A 23,737-nucleotide genomic window follows, 5' to 3' on the forward strand; every position below is an offset into this window, starting at 1 on the left:
GTGTGTGTGTGTGTGTGTGCGTGTGTGTGTGTGTATTAATGTGTCTGAGAGTTTGTTGGCAGCTTTTCATTCAGGAAAACCATCTGCTCTGTGTTACACATAGAAAGTTTCCACGAGACCATTTTCACTCCTTGACACTGGATTCCAGTCGAATATGACTTTACCCTGGATGAGAAACAACAGAAATATTTCTAGAAGCTTCTTATGCTGCAGCATCAGATAAATGTCAGAACCAGAACGACGTTGGACGATACTGAAACTCTCACTGTTTCTCTTGAAATCAGAATGATGTGGGGGATACTCTGAAACTGTTCCCAGTATTAACTAGAAACTTAAACCTGCCAAGTCCCTAATTTTTAGAAATCAAAGTGTAGATCAGGACGTCTTCCAGCTGTAATTTGAGGAAAACTATAAACAGCCTTTGTCCAGGATGGACAGGCCTTCAGCATTAGACACAACATGTCAAAATAACTAGTGCTAAAACAGAACACGCAGTATATTGTACGTTCTACAAATCTCTTTCAGAGAGAGATGCCGAGTTCTAGTGTCAGTATGATTAACAGTGTGACACAGGAAATGACCGATCCGAACTTAACAAGCTAATGGGAAAGTGTTTTTCCACTGACCACTTCCCTGGCATCAGCTCACAGAATCTCTTGGATGTGAAATTCACCATTTATAAATGTACACGTAACAGCTACTCACCTTAACTAAATGTGAGGAGAAACCAGCCTGAGCCATCTGCAGACCGAAGCCTCGGCCCTGACTGCTGGTTCCTGTAAAAGCAGAGAATGAGATAACGCTCCAAACATGTGATATAAAATAATATTTTAGCATTAGCATCCAGTTTAATGACATACATCAGACCTGAACTAGTCGATTGTACTACTGATCCCACTGTGAATCAGCTCCACACTTTTTACATAGAGGCTCTTAGAGCCACTAAACTAAAGGCCCATTAGTTTTTCTCAGGATTTGGCACTTTAGCTGTGAAATGCAATAAGCCAAAGGTTTTAAAGGCATGTGTATGTTTTGACATCTGGACCTTCCAGAGTGAATATTCTCTCTCCCAGAGCATCCACAATGTCCTTCAGCGCTGACTCATCAGTCACATTGAAGAAGTGCTTCTCATCCGGGTCACTGGCGATGAACTTGATTTCTTTGAGAAAGGCTTCAGGGTTGATTCCCCGACGGTTGTAATAACCCAGAACCTGGAGGAGATGGAGGGGAAACAAAGATAAACAATATTTGCAGAAGATTTTACCAAACAGTTCAAGAAATGATTGAGTGATCAGGCTGAAATGTTCAGGTTGCAGGTACAAACGTAAGGAAGATGAACCAGGAGTAGACAGGAAGTCAGACAGGAAAAGTCAGACAGGAAGTCAGACAGGATCAGTGGAGCACTGACTGAAGGTAAAAAGGGACTCACAGCAATGGCGTACATGGTGATGTTGTCTCTCTCACTGTCAGCGACAGCCTGCACCAGCTGAGGACTGTCATGAGATTCACCATCTGTGATGACAATCATCACCTTCTGAGCCCCGGGCCGGCCACCACGTTTGAACGCCTCCGACCTGCACAGCGAGGAAACCACTGTGTTTGAGGGTGTGTGGAGACTTCTTTCAATTCTTTAGGGATGGTTTTGTGTCGTACCGTGCCACGTTGATGCCCAGCGCTGTTCTAGTCTCCTCTCCACCGCGCTGGTCGATGCTCCTGGCAGCCTCCACCACCTCCTCCACCGTCTGGTACTCACCCAGACTGAACTCATGGACCACTGTGGTGCCGTACTGAATCACACCCACCTGCAGCCAAAGCACATCACTGTTCAGTCCAATCCTGGAAGTCTGAAACCTTTTCTCAACAAGAGTAGACAATTAGTTGGCGCTTGTAAGTTAAGTTATTATAGGAAACTTGACTCTACTTCTACAACATATGATGTTTATGCTTCCTGTAGAAAAATTAAAAGAAAGTAAAAACCAAAACTAATGAACCCTCTGGTTGCAAAGTAAAACAAGAGTGTGCAACTACTTGTTTTACTTTGAAAGTAACTTTAGTTTGAAAGTAACTTTAGTAAAAATCTGAGAAGCACAACTCAGTGAGGTATGTTTTTACAGGAAGAACTGTTGATGCTGATTCCTCAGTGAAAGAGAGACCTGTGAGTCCCAGACAATTTCAAGGAAACAGAAGTTTTTGCTGACACGTGGGGTTGATATTTAATGAGGACAAGAGCTACAACAGAATCAGCCTTTGCCCCTGTTGGATGCGACAGGCCTGGTTTAATGCTGGGAAAAAGAAAATAGATTCTACCAATGACCTCAAACCTGCCAGAAGATGACAGTCTGTGGTAATACTGTATTTAATAAATTCACATTTTTATTTTATTCCAAAATAACGTACATTTAAAAGAGAACGGAGACGTTTCTTCAACCATAACCATCCACTAAAACTCCATTAGGATTATAGTTTAACCACCACAAGTCTACTGGGGGCTTATGGTTCTGTCTAATGCTGTGGCTCTCTATGCTGTCCAGAAGACTCTCCACACAGAGCCTGAGTAGCTCAGCCAGTAGAGCATCAGACTTTTAATCTGAGGGTCCAGGTTTCAAGTCCCTGCTCAGGTGCTTACATCCCTGAAGGTACCCACCATGAGAACTTAGCAAGTAAAGTAAAACCCAACATTATGTGTGATCAGATCATTCTGAATAAAGAATTTGGAAAAAATTGTCATTTGAGCTGATTAGATTTTAATATTATCACAAGGGCCATGGTCAACGGTCAAGGTCACGTTCATACAGTTCTTGTGGCCCATTTTATGTAAACATGATATCTGAAAACACTCGAGGGAATTTCTTCACTCGGATAGTTGATGTTCACAGTCGGCTCGTGTTCATCTAATTCTTGGTGTGAATGTGATGCTTTGAGGAAATCGCTGCAAATTTGACACAAACAAGAATGAGCTGCTTAGGTCTCGGTGGTCAAAGGTCAAAGGCAAGTTCACTGTGACTTCATGTACATCCTATCAATGCTTCATCTAAGAAACTCCTGGAAGGAATTTCATTACATCTGCGACAAACATCCACTCAGACTCATGTATGAGAGCATCACCAGTTGGTGGTTACACACAACCACAAAACAGAAGTTCTAGTTATTATATGTGATGAACCAACCTGTGTCTGACCTGGGCCAATGTAGAACTTGTGCAGGATGTTGATGAGGAAGTCCTGGACGTCGTACCAGGGGTAGATGGAGTTTGAACCATCAAGAACAATCACGATGTCCATGAACGTCTCACACCCTGCAAGATACAAACAATGGATTGTGATGGGTGGATGGATGGATGGATGGATGGATGGGTGGATGGGTGGATGGATGGATGGATGGATGGGTGGATGGATGGATGGATGGGTGGATGGATGGGTGGATGGGTGGATGGATGGATGGATGGATGGATGGGTGGATGGATGGATGGATGGATGGATGGATGGATGGGTGGATGGATGGATGGATGGGTGGATGGATGGATGGGTGGATGGATGGGTGGATGGGTGGATGGGTGGATGGGTGGATGGATGGGTGGATGGATGGGTGGATGGGTGGATGGGTGGATGGGTGGATGGATGGATGGATGGATGGGTGGATGGATGGATGGATGGATGGATGGATGGGTGGATGGATGGGTGGATGGGTGGATGGATGGGTGGATGGATGGATGGATGGATGGATGGATGGATGGATGGGTGGATGGATGGGTGGATGGATGGATGGATGGGTGGATGGATGGGTGGATGGGTGGATGGGTGGATGGATGGATGGATGGATGGATGGGTGGATGGATGGGTGGATGGATGGATGGATGGATGGATGGATGGATGGGTGGATGGATGGATGGATGGATGGATTACTCTGCAGGGCAGGTGCGATGGTGTGGGACAGTTTGAAGTTGCGGCCGACTCTAGAGCAGATTCCCGTGCTGTACAGGGAGCTTCCACATTCGTGAGACCAGAGCGGTCCACAGGTCTGAGGACACAATCACACACAGCAGACCATATATTGGATAAGAGAACTGCTCATCTGTGAAGTAACCACAGGTAAATCTAGATAAAGTACAACATTTCAGTATAAACCTATAAATAAATATACACAATGATATACTGGAAATACTAAAGATGAAGTAAATAAGTAATTACAAAGTAGATTAGTATCATTTCCATTAAAAATAATGATCACTACACAGTTTCTGCAGGAATCTCTGTGTTTGTTTTGTGACTCACCACAAAGCTGCTGTCTTTAGGGTTGGAGGTCAAAGACATTCCCAGCCTCATTTTGTCTTTCCTCTCAGACACGTTGTCCAGAGAAAGTTTCCCTGATCACAGTCAAAACACGTCTCAGTTTAGAACGAGGTCTGTAACTAACAGCTAGAGTCACTGAATCCATTTTTGTTTAGTCTATGAAATGTCACAAATGTGATAATTACAGCACAAAATCACGTCTTCGACGTTCGTATGTTCAACCAAACATCCCAAATCAACAAACATCTCCATCACCTCATTCTGCTCAGTTTTTAGTTTGTGTTCAGGCTGAAACAGCTGCTGGGATTTTTCTCTCACCGAGGTTGAGTCGGCTGCAGCTTGCAGAGTTTCTGTTATCCAGCGGACATCGGTACACGTCCCCAGTCTGCTGCTTCCCAGTGGATTCAAACGGAGCTCCAACCAGCAACCTGGGATCACACACAGACATGGACACGTACCTGAGGCTCTGCAGAGACACAAATAGGGGTTTGCTCTCATCGTCCCTCTGAGACCCAGAGAGGGAACGAGCTGTGCCTCGGATAAAACACACAGAGGGTTCACTAAGAAATGAATGGAGTTTATCTGTCTCTGGTCAGTCTCTGTGTTTTATTTTCTCTGTCCTAGGTTTAATAGAATTTTATTGTCAAATGTGTGAACTGTTTCCCAGAGGTCAGCTCTTGTCGCTGCAGCAGCTGCTGCAACGATCAGTGGCAGTGGTTTTAAACAGAAGTGCTGCTGCTGCTGCTGCTGCAGCGTCACACAGTGAGCAGGTCATTAGTGTTAACTGGAGTAAACACCACCACATGTGGTCTGGATGGTGGTTCTGGGAAGAAGGCTGAGTCACATTCCTGAGGAGATGCCATAGTAGAGCGCTAACCCTCAATCTGCTAATGCATCTCCATTCCACATCAAACGCGTGGAGAGCAGCGCTGACAAACCACATCCCAAACGGCAGACGGAGCGAGTCCACATCCTGCAGCCGGCAGCGGCACAGAGCAAACAGAAACCTGCCTCTCATCCTCTGACATCAGCCCGTCGTGCTGATCATTTCCTGAACAGGTGCTGTGATCTAGCATTCTGGTAAATACCTGCCTCTACTGCTACTACTTAACTGGGTTATTGTCACTTAATTACTGGTTTCCTGTTCTTCCTATAACAGCTTTCATAAGCTCTACACAAGGTTTGGATCCCTGGTTTATATGTGGGTTAGATAAAAGGTCATATTCTTCCCATTTCTTCTCTAAAAGAAATGTGTTGTAGACACTGATCTCACTCAATTCCTCAGTACAAATATGTCCTGTTTGTTTTTCATTTAGTTCAGTTTTATTTGTATAGCATCAAATCACATTAGAAGTCGCCTCAAGACACTTTACAGTGTTTACACTGGTGTAGACCTTACAAATAAAACTGTATATAGAATTTTATAGAACCAACAACCCCACTGAGCAGCACCAGGAGACAGTGGAGAGGAAAACTTCCTTTAGAGGAAGAAACCTGCAGCAGAACCAGGATCAGGGTGGGCGGCCATCTGCCTCGACCGGTTGGAGTGAGTGGAAGAGTTATTCCAAATTGTCATATTTAGCATTAGTGACAATATTTTGAACTATAATAGCTTAATGTCAGTAAAACGTTTTTCTTAAAACAAGATCATCTGTCTTTTAAAAATGCAGCTCAGATATGTTAAGAACTGTAAAACAGTCTTGTTGCAGATGATGTCTAAGAGCCTTTGATTTAAGTTGCTTTCATTCAGTCTCAGTCTGGAGGTTGGAGAGTTACGGCTCTATAAACATGTTCTGCTGCAGGTTTGACCTCAGATTTTACTGAGGTCAACACAGATCAATGGGTTTGACCTCTAACACGCAAGTCGAGCTTGTGTTTATTTATCCAGTTTAACTGGTCAAAAGGAGTTCTGAGGATGTCAGAGTTCACACGACCCTGATGGATGAGAAGAATTAATAATTATAACTATAGAGGGCATGGCTCATTCAGGACAACATGAAGCGTAATTGTCACCAGGCAGAGTAGCTGTGAATTCCCCCCTTTTAAAACAACACAGAGAGCAGCGATGGGCTTCCCAGAGGGAGGCTGCAGAAACACAAACCACAACACATAGTTTCCAGGTCCAGCACTTTGCCTCAGGATGCAGGAGAAGTCGGGCGCGAGACAAATACTTTCCACTTATTTACCTGAGACTTCAAAGGCAGAGATTTTGTAATGCTGGAAGACTGCGAGGTATTCGGCTGAAAGGTTTCCAGATAGAATAAAAGACGCTCCGAGAACCAGGACTGTTGCACAATCGCCTGCATCTCCAGAATTTCTAAAGGATCAAAGTTAATGTTGAAGCTGTTTTATCTCATCTGTGACAAAACAAAGTTCTGCATCTACTTCTACTGACTCATTCATGCAACTTTGTCTAGCACCTGTTGTATACAGGCTACAAACTCAAACTCAGATATCAGAGCCCCCCCCCCCCCCTTTAATATGACATTTAAACATTTATGGTCACATCATGAGACATCAGGGTGAAGTCAATGGGGATTGTTCCAGTCATTAAGTTTTTCTATTCTAAACTGACCTCTCCCAGAATCCCCATATCAGAAATTTGTCTCCTTGTCCTATGTGAACTAAATTAAAATGTGCAGCATTAAGTGAACACAGTAAAATATAATACAAAAATACTGTATGTTCATACGTACAAAGTACACAGGGATCCATATATACGTACTAAAACATTCAAACTAAAACATTCTGGTTAATCTTCTTCTTACTAAATGTAGCTTCATTCTGCAGCTAATCACCAAAGTCCTTTAACCTCATCTCATCTCACTTTTCCATCACTCAACCCACTTATTATTGCAGTTTCTCATTTCTTACCACAGTTTATATGGTACGTGTGGTATTTGCACTGATTTTCTCCTCATCTCACTTCATATCTTCTTCTTTCATCTACTTTCACTTTATGTTGTCACATCTTACTTCATCTTCATCATTGTACCACACTTCATTATCTCTCACTTTATTTAATCTCATTTTATCATATTTGATTTTTATCTCGCATCTCATCTCACCTTTAGCTTCTACTGTAGTTTCGTGTCTTTTGTCATTTCATTCTTTTTCATCTGCACGTCTTATCCACTCTCTTCATTTGATTTCAGTTTAACTTCTCTTACCTTTGTCAGATTGTTTCTCATATTATTTTGGATGTCTTCATTTTCCTCGCCTCTCTTTATTTTACCTGGACTCATCTCACCTGAGTTTATCTTTTCCCTTCATCTGATCTCAGTTCATCTTCTCTCATCATATCTTCTCTGCCCATCTGATTTTTCATCCCACTGATTTGTTCTTATTTTGTCTGACCTCTTCGTTTAATTTTACCTCCTCACATCTCTTCACACAGCTCATCGTCTCTGCAGCAGGAAGCACAGATGGAAATTTAATGTTTTCGGTATTTGAAAATCAGACAGCAGGTTGGAAACATAAAGATGATGGACGTGGAACCAGACAAACATTCACAGCAGACCTCTGAAGTGCAGGACAACCTGTACAGCAACGTGTGTTTGCATGAGATAAAGACTGATCAGCTATGAAGCCATATGATCCTGTGAAATGTTGATATATAGCAGAAGACTAAGACTAGAAATATGACCGTGCTGCTTCACAGTTTTGTTCCCGCTGATGAGACGCATTGATGGAAAACGAGTGATTCAAACATGAGCCTGACATCTCACCGTGATTCACGGAGACGCAGCGCAGGGAGGACAGAAACCAACAACCAACTTTCCTGGAAACTTTTTCTAGTTGGAGGTTTCTCGACTCACTTTCCCAGGACACGAAGGTTTGACAGTGTCCAATAAATCCTAAAATTCAGCAGCTATTTTCCTTTGTAACCAGACACGCAGAGGAACAGACAGACTAACATCATCCATTCTGTCTATTCTGCCAAATACCGTCTACGATTTGACAGTGAATTGTCCCTGAAGCCTTGTTCATCATGGAGAGGATAAAGATTATTTTGTTTAGTCGTTTGGCCAAAGAGCTGTTCTCTTATTTAAATGTATTTATGTTTTAAACATGAGACTGAAGCCATAAGTTCAGGTGTCCACTGTGACATAATTAAACATTTAATTAGACCGGTGAGTTAACGTCTGCCAGCGTCTGTCCCCCCTGACAGATCCACTGCTGGATCTCACACCTGCCTCCAGCTGTAATCAGGGACTCTGAGTATGAAGCAGGTCCTGGTTGCTGGTGTGTTGTCACACGTTTGATTGATCTGCTGATGACTTAAAGTTTAGTGTATTACAGACCAGCACAGACTGGTTTCTGGATCTGGTGATTATACGGAACTGGGTTCTCACCACTGGCGTCCTCCTGACTCGTGTTGCTGGACTGTGTATCCAAACTGGGTTTCCTTTGACCCAGAGAAGATCTTGAAGTTCTTTGTGTCGAAGTTGAAACAGAGGTGCAGACCTGAAACACAGAAGAAGAAGACGTTCAGATCAACTCCACCTGGAAAAACCACCAGTCTGCTACCACTCTGTCCCGACACATATAAACGCACTGCTGAATGAGAGGGGTTCTGCCTCCATCACCGAGAGATCTCCTGGACTCAGACTTTCCTCTAAGAGCCCCTCTGGCCTGGAATCCAGATTCTGTTTCTCGTTCTCTCCGCCACAGAAAAGAAAAAGGAAAATAGCAAAAGCACACACAGGTGTTCCACAGGTATGTGGAGGGACATGTGCCATGAGAACCCAGCATACAGGAACCCAAGATAGGAGCTGGACCAGCCAGAGTCCAAATGGACTGTCCCCACAGACAACTGAATTACACTGAATCGGGTCTCACCAGAAACTGAATCGTTTGTCTGTCTGCCGAAGGTTCCAGTTGTGACTGTGTGTATCTGAGTAAAGTACACAGTAGTACTGCAGTAGTATTACAGTATTGAATGTCTCATGGGAACTTTCCCATCAGTCACGACCAGTGTGAAAGGAGACAAACAAAAAGTGTTTATCCAGAAACATAGAGGAAAGATGAGGGGTGGGGTGGGGGTGGGGGGCTTCTTCTATTCATAAAGTCAGTAAATTGTTTCAGGGTTTGTGTTCTTGAATCCAGCTGATGATGTCAGATACAAACGAACTGCGTCCACACAGACCAAGCAGCACAGTTCCTGTTCACGTGGTCAAAATGACACCATCCCTGTTAACAGAAGGATCTTCTTCCTGCTGGTTTTTCTCTGAATGTGACTCGTCCTGTATTAGTGCCAATGTGGTACTGAGCTATCTGGTGTCCAGTTAGTGAGTTAGCAGCAAAATAACAATCCTACTGCTACAGTAAGTTAATACTGATGGAATAGAACGGAGCGCTCTGCAGGTCTGTCCTGGTGATCTACTGCTCAGTCTACGTTCCTACTCTCACATGAACTCTGGGTTCAAAACCGAAAGGAAGAGGTCCCTGATACAAGCGGCTGAAATGATTTTGACCCTTAGACGGGGGAGGAGGCAGTGTTTTAGTGTCCCTTGACCTCCCTGATCACACCTCACTGACACGTGGACTATTAACGTGAGAAGCTTCTTTAAAGCTCGACAGAGGACACAGCCTCCGTGCTCTTATCAGAAACCCATCACCTCACGCTCATGTACCTTCCTCCTCTTTCTGTAGCTTCAAGCTCTCAAGAGTGATTCTGGAGCTTCCTCTGGTTTCAATTAAAGTCTTTGCCGTTCCGTCACTGCACTTTTTCTGTGTTATTTTCCACGATAGGAAACGGTGAGTGGAAGGATTTCGTCCTTTCTACCAACGTCTAAAAGACAGAATTCAGCTGGTATCACCCACATAACAAAGAAACAGAACAAAGAATTCGAAGTAATGTAAATCCAAGGCATTCCTCCTCCATCGGATCATCACATTGACCTCAGATACTTTTCTAAAAGCGTTTTTCCTTCCTCATGGTTTAGTGCTCAGATCTCCAGTGACCTTCCAGCTATTCAGATTCTTTTCAGCTCAGGTTGTGCTCCAGAAACCAGAAGAGCAGCTGTGCAAAGACAGAGGTTTATACATAACAGAAGATGTGCTCTGTTTCAGCAGGCTGTCCTCAGAAGTGCAGCAGGTTCTTCCGACCCACAGTGACGAGTCACAGTTTGACAGGATATTTACTACACGAGTAAAGAAGAAGGTTTGGTGACGGTGACGCAGTTTTAGAAGAAATCAGAGTCAAGTCAAATGTTATTTTTACTATTTAACACCTTGTCGCTCAACAACATTATTAACAATAATCAATTGTTGTCATCGACTTATTTCGACGTATTACATCTGATGTCATCCAGTGTGTTCTTGGACCATCTCATGTTACCTTCCTCCTTTCTGTTCTCTGTACACTGTTCTGCTCTAATTTAAAGTTACTCCAGTGATTTGAACTAAATGGATTCTGCTCTAAATCCATCTGATATAATCCAGGATCTGGTTTCAAAGCCACTGAGGGAGTCTCCTGTGATATAAAAACTGTATGTCAGCCTTGCTCATCCCAACTGAAAGAGCTTCTGCTTTACTGTCCTGGACGGGCAGTCATTTCTTACATCTTATGACCTTCTGACCCCCCCGAGATCTTCTGACCTCTGTGGTTTTGCCTGCGCTCTGCTTCGGCTCCTCCAGCTGTGTAAATGAGCAGAGCGCTTGGAACCTCGCTGAGCTGTTTGAGTCTGGTTACCAGTCAAGGCAGCGATAAAAATAAACGAAGGAGAGACTGGAATGATGAGCAAATAGTCTTTGTCTTTAAGATGTGTTTGTTTCCTCGCTGCTGAGAGGAATCTGCTCCTGCCTGATCCGAGCCAAGAATCTGCTCCATTTATCTGAGCTGTTGGCAAAACACAGAGAGAGACTTGGCAGATTAGAGATACGAGGTCTAGATCCAAGTTCTCGTCTCCTAACTCTGCCACTGGATGATCTGACTGATGTGGATGATGTTCCTTGGCACCCGTGACACATTTTTACCATTTTTACGCAGCTGAGGAGACTTTGTGACTTTTTCTATCTGTATCTGTTCATACTTAGGTGATTTTTCCAGAGCTGCTCTCCCATTATACATCCAGCTACCACAGAGAGGTTTTCATTTTGTTACAACAGAAACAAAGTCTGTGCTGTTTTTGCAAAATCTCCAATTTTCAAATCAGACGCAGCAGTGGGAAGTAAGTTTAATCAGGTCAACAATGGAACTGATTTATTGAACTATGCTCTCGCAGCCAAACAGTGTCTGTGTCACTTCCTCCAGCAGGCAGGCAGACGGCTCCACTGGCCGAGCACCACAGCCAGATAACCCTCCACCCTCCTGACAGCCAGCACAGGTCAAAGGCAGCAGGCTGAGACTGCCGTCGTCTGATTGACCCCACTACATACCAAACTCCCAAATATAGGGACTCTGAAGGTCATCTTAATCCCAGTTATGCTGTGTATAATACTTCAGCCATTACCAGTCTTTATTTCTAACATGACCAAAACATATAGGAAGTGCTTGAATGTGACTTCAGGTGATATTTTGTTATTTAACTTTTGCAGTTAACTATTTTTTCTGAGGCTAAACCTAAGAATCAAATTCTCTTTCAGTATTGTGAGGCAATAAATAAAGTTCCACTAAAAAAATGTATATAGTTCAAATGGGCCAACTTAAAGTCAAACTGAAACAGTTGTTCCTTGTAGTTTTCCCTGTATAGTCACTTTGGATAAAAGCATCTGACAAATGACTCAATGTAAATGTAAAGTGTGACTTTTACTGTTTAAAAGATGTATTGACCACATGCAATGGTATAAATCTAGCTGCCAGTCAGTAAGGACACATTAATCTCAATACTGTGTTTTTTGAATGGAGTTTGGTGTGAAAAGTTTTCCCTACATAATACGACACGTTTCAGGGATTGTTTTGACCATCATCTATCGTACCCTGTGTTACTCTCAGTACTGGCTGAAGAATTAAGGCGTCATTTTATTTTCTTTAGTTATATAAAAGTTTTTTATGTTTGTTCTGTCTCCGAGACTGAGCGTCTTCTTCACTGCAGGCAAAATAAAACCACCAGGCATGTCTGTGGTTACTATGAAGTGCAGCTGTGATGCCAGGCCAGCAGCAATATTTTTTATTCTGCTCAGTTTTGTAACAGTAGAGTGACACATAGGTGGAGTCAATACAACACTCAACAAATCACATTTTCTTAAATCAATTTAAAGGATCCACAGCTCTTTTCCACACGTGTTCGACCCCACTTGTCTGGGACGTCAAGCAGTTTAAATTAAACAGTCACTTGAGGGAGAAGCTTCTGTGCTGCAGCCTGAGCGAGGTAGGCGGTAAAAATGTCTTCCTGTGTGGTGTCATACACAAACAGACACATCATGACTGATGTGTTGCTGTGTGAGTTTAATTCTCAGACTAAAAGCCACAACATGCTGTTAAAAACCAATTCACCCTCTGAGTTTCTGGAGAAAAATTCCCACCAAACTCTACCCAGATTCAATTTAGGGACCAGTGGGATCATGATGCTCCAGCTCCAAAGTGTTGAAATACAATTTAATCAGAGAGAAACAGGAAAATCCTCCCTGAGTTTATCCACTGGGACCGACGTGGTCTCATTTGTGAAGTTATACTGGTTTGTTCTGCTGATAGCAGGACACACAGTGCACAGGGAGCTGTCAGAGAGTCCACCTGCTCATCCTGCACTTTTGTCCAGTGCCATGTATCCCAGCAGCTATTTATCAAAGTGCCATGAAATCTGGTGAAGGTCTTAAGTTTCCAAATGGTCAGAGGTGAAAAACTTAAATGCCATCAAATGTGTTTGGATGTTAGTGGAGGCTCATTAAGCCAGGCTGAAAACCAGTTCTTAGAGGTTTCACAAGCTGAAACAGCTCTGAACCGGCAGTAAACAGTTCACAGTGGTCACTCTACAACTTTACTCTACATCTTTCTGAAACAAACCAAATAATGGCGTGTAAAGAGGCGTGATAACTAAGAATAATAATAATTCCATTTGTACCAGCGTTTGACAGTTACAGACCATAGTCCTACTCTAGAAAGAATGAACAAAGCATGAAGCCATCAGGACATCTGTCATTGTTCAGTGGAAAATCTGATTCTCACCTCGAGACCTGAATCAAATCTGTACCTGTAGAAGTGGAAAACAAAGACTGTGACTTTAAAGCTCCAGAAAAATGAGTGTGTGAATGTCCTTGAGTTGACATTGTTAAGAGTGGATTTTAAAGCTCATCTGTATGTTTCTCACTGTCCAGGAAACTCATCCAGTCTCATTTATGAAGTAACATCTGTTCTGATCTGTTCTGATACCTGGGCTGTTCAACATCTTCCTCTTACCTTCAGACAACTCAAACATCACATCACTTTAGGTGAGGTGACTGCTGATGACAGACTAGTTGAGTCACAGTTAGCTGTACCTCTATTATAAACACTCACAGACGTGTAGGTGCTGATGAAGTCGCACACTCTGCTTTAAAGAGACAGTTAGAAGCTGTAAACAGTGAGTGTCTGTTACTGAATTAAAGTTATCAACAGTGATAAAATGTGATCTAACGTGTAACCTCCACATGCTGTACGTGGAACCATCCTGACTATGAAACTAGAATATTTAAAGGGAATATTTATATATTTTTTATATATATAGGTGTTAAATGCATCATGAAAACATGTGAATCTCTATACATCTAATTTATACTGCAGCCAATATGTCTCCGTGGCAACAGGTGGTCTCCAATTAGAAACTGTAATTAAGAAACAATCCACCATCAGCACCTGTCTGACCTGTTACACCCCCCCTCCTCCCTCACCTGGCAGGAGGCTGCAGGTCCACAGCAGCAGGACGTGGTGATAATCCATGGGTGTGAAGAAATAGAAATAGTGAAACAGACAGAAAGTGTACGAGTGTGTGTTGTTAGAGGTTTGATTCCTCACTCTGCTGCTCTCATGTGTGAAGGAGAAAGAAAGAAAGAGAGAGAGGAGGAGGAGGAGGAGGAGGAGGAGCACAGTGAACACACCTCCCTCCTTCTGCCTTGTGTGTCTGCTCCAACACACACACACTGATGTCTCCCTTAACTTCACCTTTCCTTTTAATGTCCTGCACAAACAGGAAATGCCTCCATTTGTGTCTGTGATCACACACACACGGTGCTGAAAAACCAGATTTGAACATCTGTCCAAAAATCCTGGGGATGAGGTTACTGGGCAGCACTGGGACTGCTGGGTAACACCTTAACTGGCTGCTGTTTGATCAGTTCAGTGTGAAACTGGTCTTTATTGGAAATAGTCAGAACATGTTTCACAGATTCAAACACATGAACATCAACACATAGAGCAAAGAAATGTAACTGGTTACTAACATGTTTTTCTAATGTCGACTATCACCCAAAAAATTTGAAACATTAAAAACCTGATTGTTCTCAAGCAGCCTTGTGTTTCTTTGAATTTTGGGTGAATTTATTAGTGTTTACTTTGCTGAACGTCCATGACTGTTACAGAACGAACCCTGTAACTGTCCAAGACAATGAGACTGAATATTTATCACAGATCTTCACATTAACTCCACAGCAGGTTTACCAAACCCCTAAACCCTGTAGTTCAACCATGACCAAAAACCAAATCTGGACCATTAAATAAAAACTGCAGTTGTGTCAGTATGTTTCTGTTCCCACAGCGTGATTAATAAAAACACACACACACTAATAAAAAGATGCTGGACGGCTGCAGGCTGCTGTCACTCTGCTGGAAACAACAAGTGGAAACTCAGAGTCAAAGCAGCAGTTAAAGGAAAACGGCCATTAAAACAGCCTGAGGGTCAGTGAACGCCACATGCTGTTACGGTCCCCTGAGACATACTGAGGGACAAGTGGGGGCTGAGCTGTCCTCACTACATTAGATTGAAATGTAAAGTGTTTGTGGTGTTACAAACTGTGATGTTTAAACACACTCATTTGCTTTTATTCCTAAATATCAATGCAGCTCTCATATCTGTGGATAAACTGTGAGCAGCTTTGTCTGGAATGAGTGTGAAGCTGTGAGATAAGTGTTTCAGATAATAAATGCATGTCAGAAGGAAAATGTCAGATCCGAATCTAGTTCCTGTGACACTGGATACGTTTCTGTCCATCATCTGTCCCAGAGGTCGGGTCTCAGCATTCAGACCAAACTAAACCAAACAAGCTGTTGGAGAGGAGCCGGAACATCACAGCCAGGAGAAGGAGCTGCTCCGAGATCTGAACCGCAAACAATTAACCAGAGTCCAGACTGGGAAAAGTGCTGTAATGACTGTCTGAACACAGACGTTTCATTTTCTGCTAAACGCTGGAACAGTGACGCAGTGACAACAAGCGCGTCTCTCTGCAGCCTCGGTTCTCAGAGCCGGGATCTGTTCGTGTCATCAGTTCGGAAACCAGCAGCAGAAGAAGAACTCCAAGTACTCGAAACTACAGTGTAGAAATACTCTGTTACAAGTAAAAGTCCTGCATTCATTATGGAGTACAAACAAAGTACAAACATATGTATGAGTACTAAAAGGAAAGTGCTCTTTGTGCAGACACTGAGTGATATTACTGGACAGTAGCTCTGAGCAGATTTGACCTGTGTGTAGTCGGTCAGGTGGATGATCCAGAACAACACAGCATCAGTTATTGATCATGTTTCACAACAAAGATTTAACTGAAGTAAAAGGTACTTCGTTTCCTATTGGAAATAAAACACTGTATACTATACTGTGTATACTGTACACACTCTGTACACTATACTGTACACACTGTACACTATACTGTACACACTGTATATTATACTGTGTACACTGTGTACACTGTACACTATACTGGACACACTGTATATGATACTGTGTACACTGTACACTATACTGTACACACTGTACACTATACTGTACACACTGTATATTATACTGTGTACACTGTGTACACTGTACACTATACTGTACACACTGTATATTATACTGTGTACACTATACACTATACTGTACACACTGTATATTATACTGTGTACACTGTATATTATACTGTGTACACTGTGTACACTGTACACTATACTGTACACACTGTACACTATACTGTACACACTGTATATTATACTGTGTACACTATACACTATACTGTACACACTGTATATGATACTGTGTACACTGTACACTATACTGTACACACTGTATATTATACTGTACACACTGTATATTATACTGTGTGCACTGTGTACACTGTACACTATACTGTACACATTGTATATTATACTGTGTACACTGTATATTATACTGTGTACACTGTGTACACTGTACACTATACTATACACACTGTATATTATACTGTGTACACTGTATACTATACTGTACACACTGTATATTATACTGTGTACACTGTACACTATACTGTACACACTGTATACTATACTGTACACACTGTATATTATACTGTGTACACTGTACACTATACTGTACACACTGTATATTATACTGTGTACACTGTATACTATACTGTACACACTGTATATTATACTGTGTACACTGTACACTATACTGTACACACTGTACACTATACTGTACACACTGTATATTATACTGTACACACTGTATATTATACTGTGTGCACTATGTACACTGTACACTATACTGTACACACTGTATATTATACTGTACACACTGTATATTATACTTGGTACACTGTGTACACTGTACACTATACTGTACACACTGTACACTATACTGTACACACTGTATATTATACTGTACACACTGTATATTATACTGTGTGCACTGTGTACACTGTACACTATACTGTACACACTGTATATTATACTGTGTACACTGTATATTATACTGTGTACACTGTGTAGACTGTACACTATACTGTACACACTGTATATTATACTGTGTACACTGTATACTATACTGTGTACTGTTGGTGCGACACTTGTCTTTAAGTAGGTTCAAGCTGTAAATGTCGACACCTCAGTGTTTGTTCGGTGGCGGCAGGAGCAGCTCTGGTTTACAGTCACACATGCTGGTTAACTGATCCCAGATGGTCCTGGGTCCAGGCCTGAGGACCTGAGTTTGGCATGAGGACAGGCTGGTGGTGTCAGTTTATTAGGTACACTGAGCTGACACTAAGTCAGTCTAATACAACTCAGCCGTCTGATGTAGTAGTTCTGCTGTTAAACTGCATGTTCTATTGTTCCTGTTATTCTGTCCACCCCATTTAAATCAGTTAAACCACATCAAACATGACAATGACTTTAAAGTTTTAAAGTTCTACGTGCCTCACTGTCCACTGTAGCTGTTCTTCAATCTTTACCAAAGCTTAAGGTGACATGTGAAACACAGAACATCCTCAGTACTGTGAGGCTGTTCACGTTTTACATTTTAAACTGAAGGCCGGCACTGCGGTGTAGTGGTCTGCCCCAGACCCGGGTTTGAATCTGGTCGGCCGGGGCCTCTACAGACATGCTTGTCAGTGACAGCTGGAATTCCCACCACACTTCAGAGGATTTAAGAAAACGCTGTTTAAGGTGAAGATTGTCACTGCATCCAATAAATGCACCGACGTCCTTCTGGATACAGAACAGTACAGTACACCGTGTGTGATGGAAGCTCCTGTTGTTCTCTTTACTCTGCTGTGTCTCTGCTCTTCCAGCACATTTTCTTGGCCTCTGTGTTTAATGAGATTCTGATAACAGAAACCAAATGAGCTGAGGGTGAAGCTCTGCAGATTTATAAGCACAGTTCCACTCCAGCAGTGCAGCAGCAGCCATTAATCTTCTGGGACTCGGCCTCACCCCGTCCCAGCTTTCAGAAGCACAGGAAATGTGTGTTTACTGCCCCCCGGTGGAGACAGCAGCAGATTTCTGACACCTGAATAGATCGTTTACTGTTTGTGAGGGTGGATAAACTCTCAGAGTTGGGAGAGTTTGAGGATGAAACCAGGATCAAACCTTTATTCAAAGTCCGACAAACGTCAGAACTCACAAGCTTTGAAATTTTATTGAAGTCTAATGAACAAAATCTTCCTGAAAAAGTGTAAAATCCACAAAAACAAAATAGTCTGAAGCTGTAACGTTCACACACACCAGGAAACAGAAGAACTGCACAGAGACGGAGGTTTATACTGTCGACTCAGCTGTACTCCACTATAGCTCAGAGGGGAGTATTTACTTTTACTCCATTACAGCCTTCTACAGCTTTAGTTACTCGAGTCTCTCAAGTAACTATAATTTCATAGTTTTCACATGAGTTGATATGATATAAGTTTACCACTGTTTAACATACATGGTTTTCTTGGTGGAGGACTTGTACTTGTGTATCTTAAGTCAGTTTTAAAGCACAGACTAGATATTTCAGCTTGAGTAACAAATATGAAGCGGTACTTCAGTAATGGAGTACTTGTCAGAGGGAGTTCCTGTAGCACAGTTTTACAAAGATGTATTTGTACATGTTTATATACTGTCGGATGATTTGAACTGTATGAGATTTAAATGTGAAGGTTGTATGTCCTCTCTCCTCTCAGGACCTGGGGGGGGCTCCGGGCTCAGGTCCTGTCGGTGCTGGTGCTGCTGCAGCTCGTTGACCGCTCGCTGTCCTCCACAGCCGCGAACTTCACCTTCCTGTGCGACCTCTGCAGACACAAACACACAAAATTGATGTCACCTCCTCTGCTTCAGGATTCATCCTGAGATTCATCCCCCACACAACAATCAGGCAGAGCAGAGCTGCTGTGGTGGACATCGATTCTCTCCTTTTATCACTCGCAGGTGTTTTATGAATCTGCAGGAGCCACTTCACTGTTTGTTCATTCGGTGCACCAGGAACCTCTCACTGTGGAACCTCATCTTTCTTAAATGCTTCTCACTGCTTCTCACACTCTGTGATGCACTATGAGACTGAGCAGGGGGTGAATCAGTTCTCAGAAGTTAGTTCTGTTCATGATGTTTTCAGGATTTCACTCATTCAGAGATTGGCATAAATTACATTATTCTGTATATAACATATTTCAGTCTGTGGATTCACCTGCTTTTGTGCAAGCCCTCTGGGGTATTTGGAAATGCCATCCCGCACACGCTCCGCCCTTTCCCAGTCATCCAACCACAGCGGGCGGCGGTACTCTGACTGACGGGACACGATTCGCTGGTAGATGGCCTGATTCTGATGGCTGATCAACAGAAGCTCCTCCCTCCTCTTGTCAGCGTTCAGACTGAAGAAGACATGTGGGAAATTACACAACAGAACCTACTTTACTTAGGAGATGGTGGAGACCAAACACAGAGTTAAAACAGAGACTGGTGGACCTAAATACAATCCTCATGAATGATAATCTACGTTCCTGGAAGTGAAAGTAGGTAATACATTTCCAGCTTTATACTTTGGAATTGAACACAAACTTTGCATCATAAAAACTCATCACACTATAACGAAAAGCCAGTTCATTACTGCTGATTTATTCGACACAGAATCTTCTAGCAGGTATCTTGTCATCAGCTCTTAAATTTTGTTTTATGTGCATATTGTATTGTCATTTGGTGTATTTCACTAGAAATGAAATACCAGGTTCCTACCATGAAAACTGCCTAGATGCACAAGATGTGACAGGAACCACAATACTGAACCACACTAATCCAGGATCCATTCTATAGGTACCACCCTGAAAACTAAAAACCAAACCTCAGCTGTTTTCAGAGAAGCCTTACAGGCGAGCGCGAGGGCAGAAAAAGCCCAGAGACTGTCATCACCATCACACATCCAGATCAATAATTCAACACCATAACAGAGCAGGACTGGTCGCATCAATTATTTAAAGGTCCAACAAGGCTACTGGCATCATCAAGACCTGAGCAAGAGGAAACTGGAGGGATGTCGCCATGACAACACACAATGTAACTCTTCAGCTGTGATGTGGTGACTTATAATAGGACAACACACATGTACAGAATAATGACATGTGTTATGACATGACACGGAGATAATTCATGAACAGCTGCTGTGTTGTCTCATGTTCCTATTTAAGCTCTCACCTCCTCAGGTGGTACTGGTTCTGGTGGTCCACCAGGCCTTTAGAGCCAACAATCTCAGCCAGTCTGGAGGCCAGGAGGCGATTGTCTCTGTCAATGACCGACAGCCGCTCGTCGTGCAGCTATACACAGAAACCAAGAGTGAAAACACTGAGTCAGTTTTAGTAGAAGAAGAACTGACAGGTGAGCTCCTCCTGTGGCACCACATGACCTCACCTTAGTGGGAGCTGAAGGGTTAGATAGGTAGATACCAATGTTTTTTAATGTTAAAAGACGAAAGACATTTTTAAACCTGCACATGTGTAAGACATTTAGTTAGTTAGTTACTCAAAGGTACATTTAACAAGTCAAATGGGATTTACCTGTCTCAGGGATGATGTTCTGACTTTTTAAAACAGTTGTTCACTGACCTGTAGCTTTTTGAGTTTGAGCTGGATGTGCGCTGGCGTCCTTGTGCCCTTTGTGTCCACAACAGGCAGGGCAAAGCTCACCTGCACAGGTAAACACAGGTAAGTAAAACATGCATATCTAGGGACAGCTCAGTGACAGGATACCAGGACTCAAACCTATCCTGGGGTTCATGTACGATTTCCCTGCCAACTGCCCCACAGCCACCTCTGTTATTCCTGCTTCATCAGTTCAGATTTGCTCTCAGCTGACAGCTCCTGTCCTCCTGCCCTTCAGACACTGGATCTGAAATCGTGCTCTGGTTTGAATCACTAGTAGTACTAGTACTAGTACTTCAACAACAAATAATAATTACAATACAAACAAACCTTCAGGCCCCCAGGGATCACTTTGCCCAGTTTTTAGTCTTTAGCATGCTGTGGTCATGAATGATGTGATGGGCAAACAGTGGTACAGTATTTAAATTCCATATTCCATCAATACTGATGCCTACAGTAATGTTACCATGGCAACAATTTGGAGGAGTCACCTACAGTAACCAGGTGATGCAGTAAAGCACATCATCATGTGTCTCCCTCATTTCAACTTTACTTTCCGTAGCATGACAGTGACGTCTCCAAACCACCAGTCCACACTCCACCAGGCCTGTGCGTCCTCCTCAGTGATCCAGCAGTAATCTTCTGTTGTCAAACCAAACCTTCTCCAACCACCCCTCCACCTCCCTCTCTCCACCCACCTACCTTCCTGCGGTGGTTCTCGTAGTTGTTCTGGTCCCATCGCTGCTGAAGGTAGCGGTTGGTGACGGGTTTTAATGGCTGGTATGACCTGTGCATTCTGCACCTCTGATAACAACTGCACACTCCCAGTGTCAGTGTGTTGTGTGTTTGCAGGCCTGGGGGTTTGTCACCATGGAGATGTACCCCTTTTTATCTCGCTGCAGTCGGATAAGGTTCCTATTAATTATTACTGAGCTGATCTTTCTGTGTGTGTGTGTGTGTGTGTGTGTGTGTGTGTGTGTGTGTGTGTGTGTGTGTGTGTGTGTGTGTGTGTGTGTGTGTGTGTGTGTGTGTGCTAAGCAGGTACACACATTCTTTCACACCTGAGATTACTTTACTTATAACTTTAATAATAACATTAATCATTTATTATTATTATTGTTATTGGTGTTATTATTGATAGATTTTCATTTTGCTGAAATGTGGTTTTCCGATAGAATTATAAAAAAAGCTTATTTGAATGTTTTAGTAGATAAACTCAGAGATACAGATGCCACAATACTGGACACTGATTGGTTCCCAGCATCCGTTTTCTAATTACACTAAGGAACAGCTGCTAACTAATGGTCTTGAATTCATCCTGTTGCTTATTATAATGTTTTTATAAAAATAGTTTGATTGGAAACCAGGAAAAGCGTAGAATGGAATACTAGTTCATTATTCTGTAGCCCAGTTTTATTAATTTGGTTCAAGGGCCTTTTTGGTCTGGGGGGCTTTACTATACCCTGTGACATTAGACCCTGAGAACACATAATAAAAAACTCCTGGAAGAGTAATAAACCTACAAAACATTATATTATAAACCTGCTTCATGCCTGTAATTTGAAGAAACACAACTAGGAATCTTCACTGACATGTTATTTTGCTTTTTGGGGCAGAAACCCCGAAGTTAGTTCAGCAACATGACAGAACAGGAAGAAAAGCAGAAAACTACAGGACCCACTTGAACTTTAACCTCAGACACAGACAACAGAGCCTCATCCTAAGGAGAGTTACAGTTTGTCACAACAGGCACAACCACTTTCCAGACTCTGTGTCCTTTATTTAACATGCTCATGTGATAATCTATAGGAAGGTCAAATAAGAACTAGAAGAACTGCTAAATAATGAGTAACATCAACTTAAAATAAGAACGCTTCATCTTTAAAAACTGTGTTTCACTAAGGCTGCGTGTTGCACTGTATTCTTGTTGTATTCCACCTTTATGTTTATCCATGTATTGTGGATCCTTCTCATTCCTGTGTGATTTCACAGCTGCTGTAAATGAGCAAGGATGCTCATAGTAACAAAAAGTAAAGAGTCAACATGGTAAAACTAGATTCTGACAGCGTAAATGGAAGATTTACATGTAGCGAGGTAATCGTGCAGTTGATGACATGAAGTGAAAGAACAAAACTAACACACAAAGAATCTGTAGATGTTGTGGTCCCTGGTGCTCTGGGGCCCAGGAAATCCCGCCTTGGTTTTCTCTGTTTTCTAGTAATAACAGCTGTGCACTCAATTCCAGTCACACCTCTGAGTCCTTGCTAACATCCTTCTTTCAGCTCTTGGCTCCTCCGTTTCATCACGTTGATATGATGTAACTTCAGCAGGTGCTGCAGTGAGAAGAAGATTTTCTTTATTGTGACTTCACCCTGTGAAACATTTCCTCTTTCATTTATGTCACAGCAGGTCGCAGCAGGCCTCTCCTGGACTAACAGCCATGTCGTGTCCTCTCCTCTGAAATAAATGAGCTGTGTGAGAGATTAAACTTGACCACAGCTGAACTTTAACTGTCTGCGGACAGAATGTGTGCAAAGGGATTCTTCCACACTGTCTCCCCGTGGAACCTGCCGAAATAATGACGACAGACAAACCTCTCTCTCCTTTTTATGAAGCAGTCAGCTGCAGTTAAGCCGAAGAGGAAAACTGCACGGTGAGCCGAGGCCTCGCACTCTGAAGACAATTGTGTTTCTTGGCAGGTGTAGCTGCTGTGAAACCAAAGCATCAGTCCTCAGTTTCACAGTTATTTAGCTGTAACCTCAGTGAAAGCTCCTCAGTCCAAACTCAAATCAAAGGGGAGATACGGAGGACGGCTGTACTGGTAAAACCTGTGTAGTTAAAAACTGGTTTTGTAAAGGGAGAGCAGCTGTAGAGGCCAGTGAATCAGTGAAAACAGACAAAGACCAGATCAGGGGAACCAGGCGCATTAGTGTAACTGGAGTTTATCCAATTAAACTGCCAGTGAGAGAAAAAATCACCAA

General features: G+C 42.7%; 1 protein-coding gene and 1 non-coding gene across 3 annotated transcripts in view; one reads left to right on the top strand and one right to left on the bottom strand.

The window, feature by feature from the left end:
• The window catches only part of itga11b (integrin, alpha 11b), a 29,357-nt gene extending 15,145 nt beyond the window's left edge, over window positions 1-14,212 (bottom strand). For both annotated transcript variants that reach the window (XM_026366636.1, XM_026366635.1), the window contains exons 1-10: window positions 14,100-14,212; window positions 8,645-8,756; window positions 4,608-4,717; window positions 4,272-4,363; window positions 3,903-4,017; window positions 3,168-3,295; window positions 1,654-1,802; window positions 1,430-1,574; window positions 1,046-1,211; window positions 706-776 (exon numbers count right to left, since the gene is read on the bottom strand). In XM_026366636.1, the coding sequence (XP_026222421.1) occupies window positions 706-776; window positions 1,046-1,211; window positions 1,430-1,574; window positions 1,654-1,802; window positions 3,168-3,295; window positions 3,903-4,017; window positions 4,272-4,363; window positions 4,608-4,717; window positions 8,645-8,756; window positions 14,100-14,148 (1,137 nt within the window). In that variant the 5' untranslated portion in view covers window positions 14,149-14,212. The remainder of the gene's footprint in view (window positions 1-705; window positions 777-1,045; window positions 1,212-1,429; window positions 1,575-1,653; window positions 1,803-3,167; window positions 3,296-3,902; window positions 4,018-4,271; window positions 4,364-4,607; window positions 4,718-8,644; window positions 8,757-14,099) is intronic.
• Window positions 2,549-2,621, top strand: trnak-uuu. Its single transcript has one exon. It is a non-coding gene; the product is annotated as a tRNA-Lys (tRNA).
• Window positions 14,213-23,737: the final 9,525 nt, after the last annotated feature.

The sequence above is a fragment of the Anabas testudineus genome, chromosome 6 (genome assembly GCF_900324465.2).
Source record: "Anabas testudineus chromosome 6, fAnaTes1.2, whole genome shotgun sequence".
In the NCBI taxonomy this organism is placed as follows: Eukaryota; Metazoa; Chordata; class Actinopteri; order Anabantiformes; family Anabantidae; genus Anabas; species Anabas testudineus.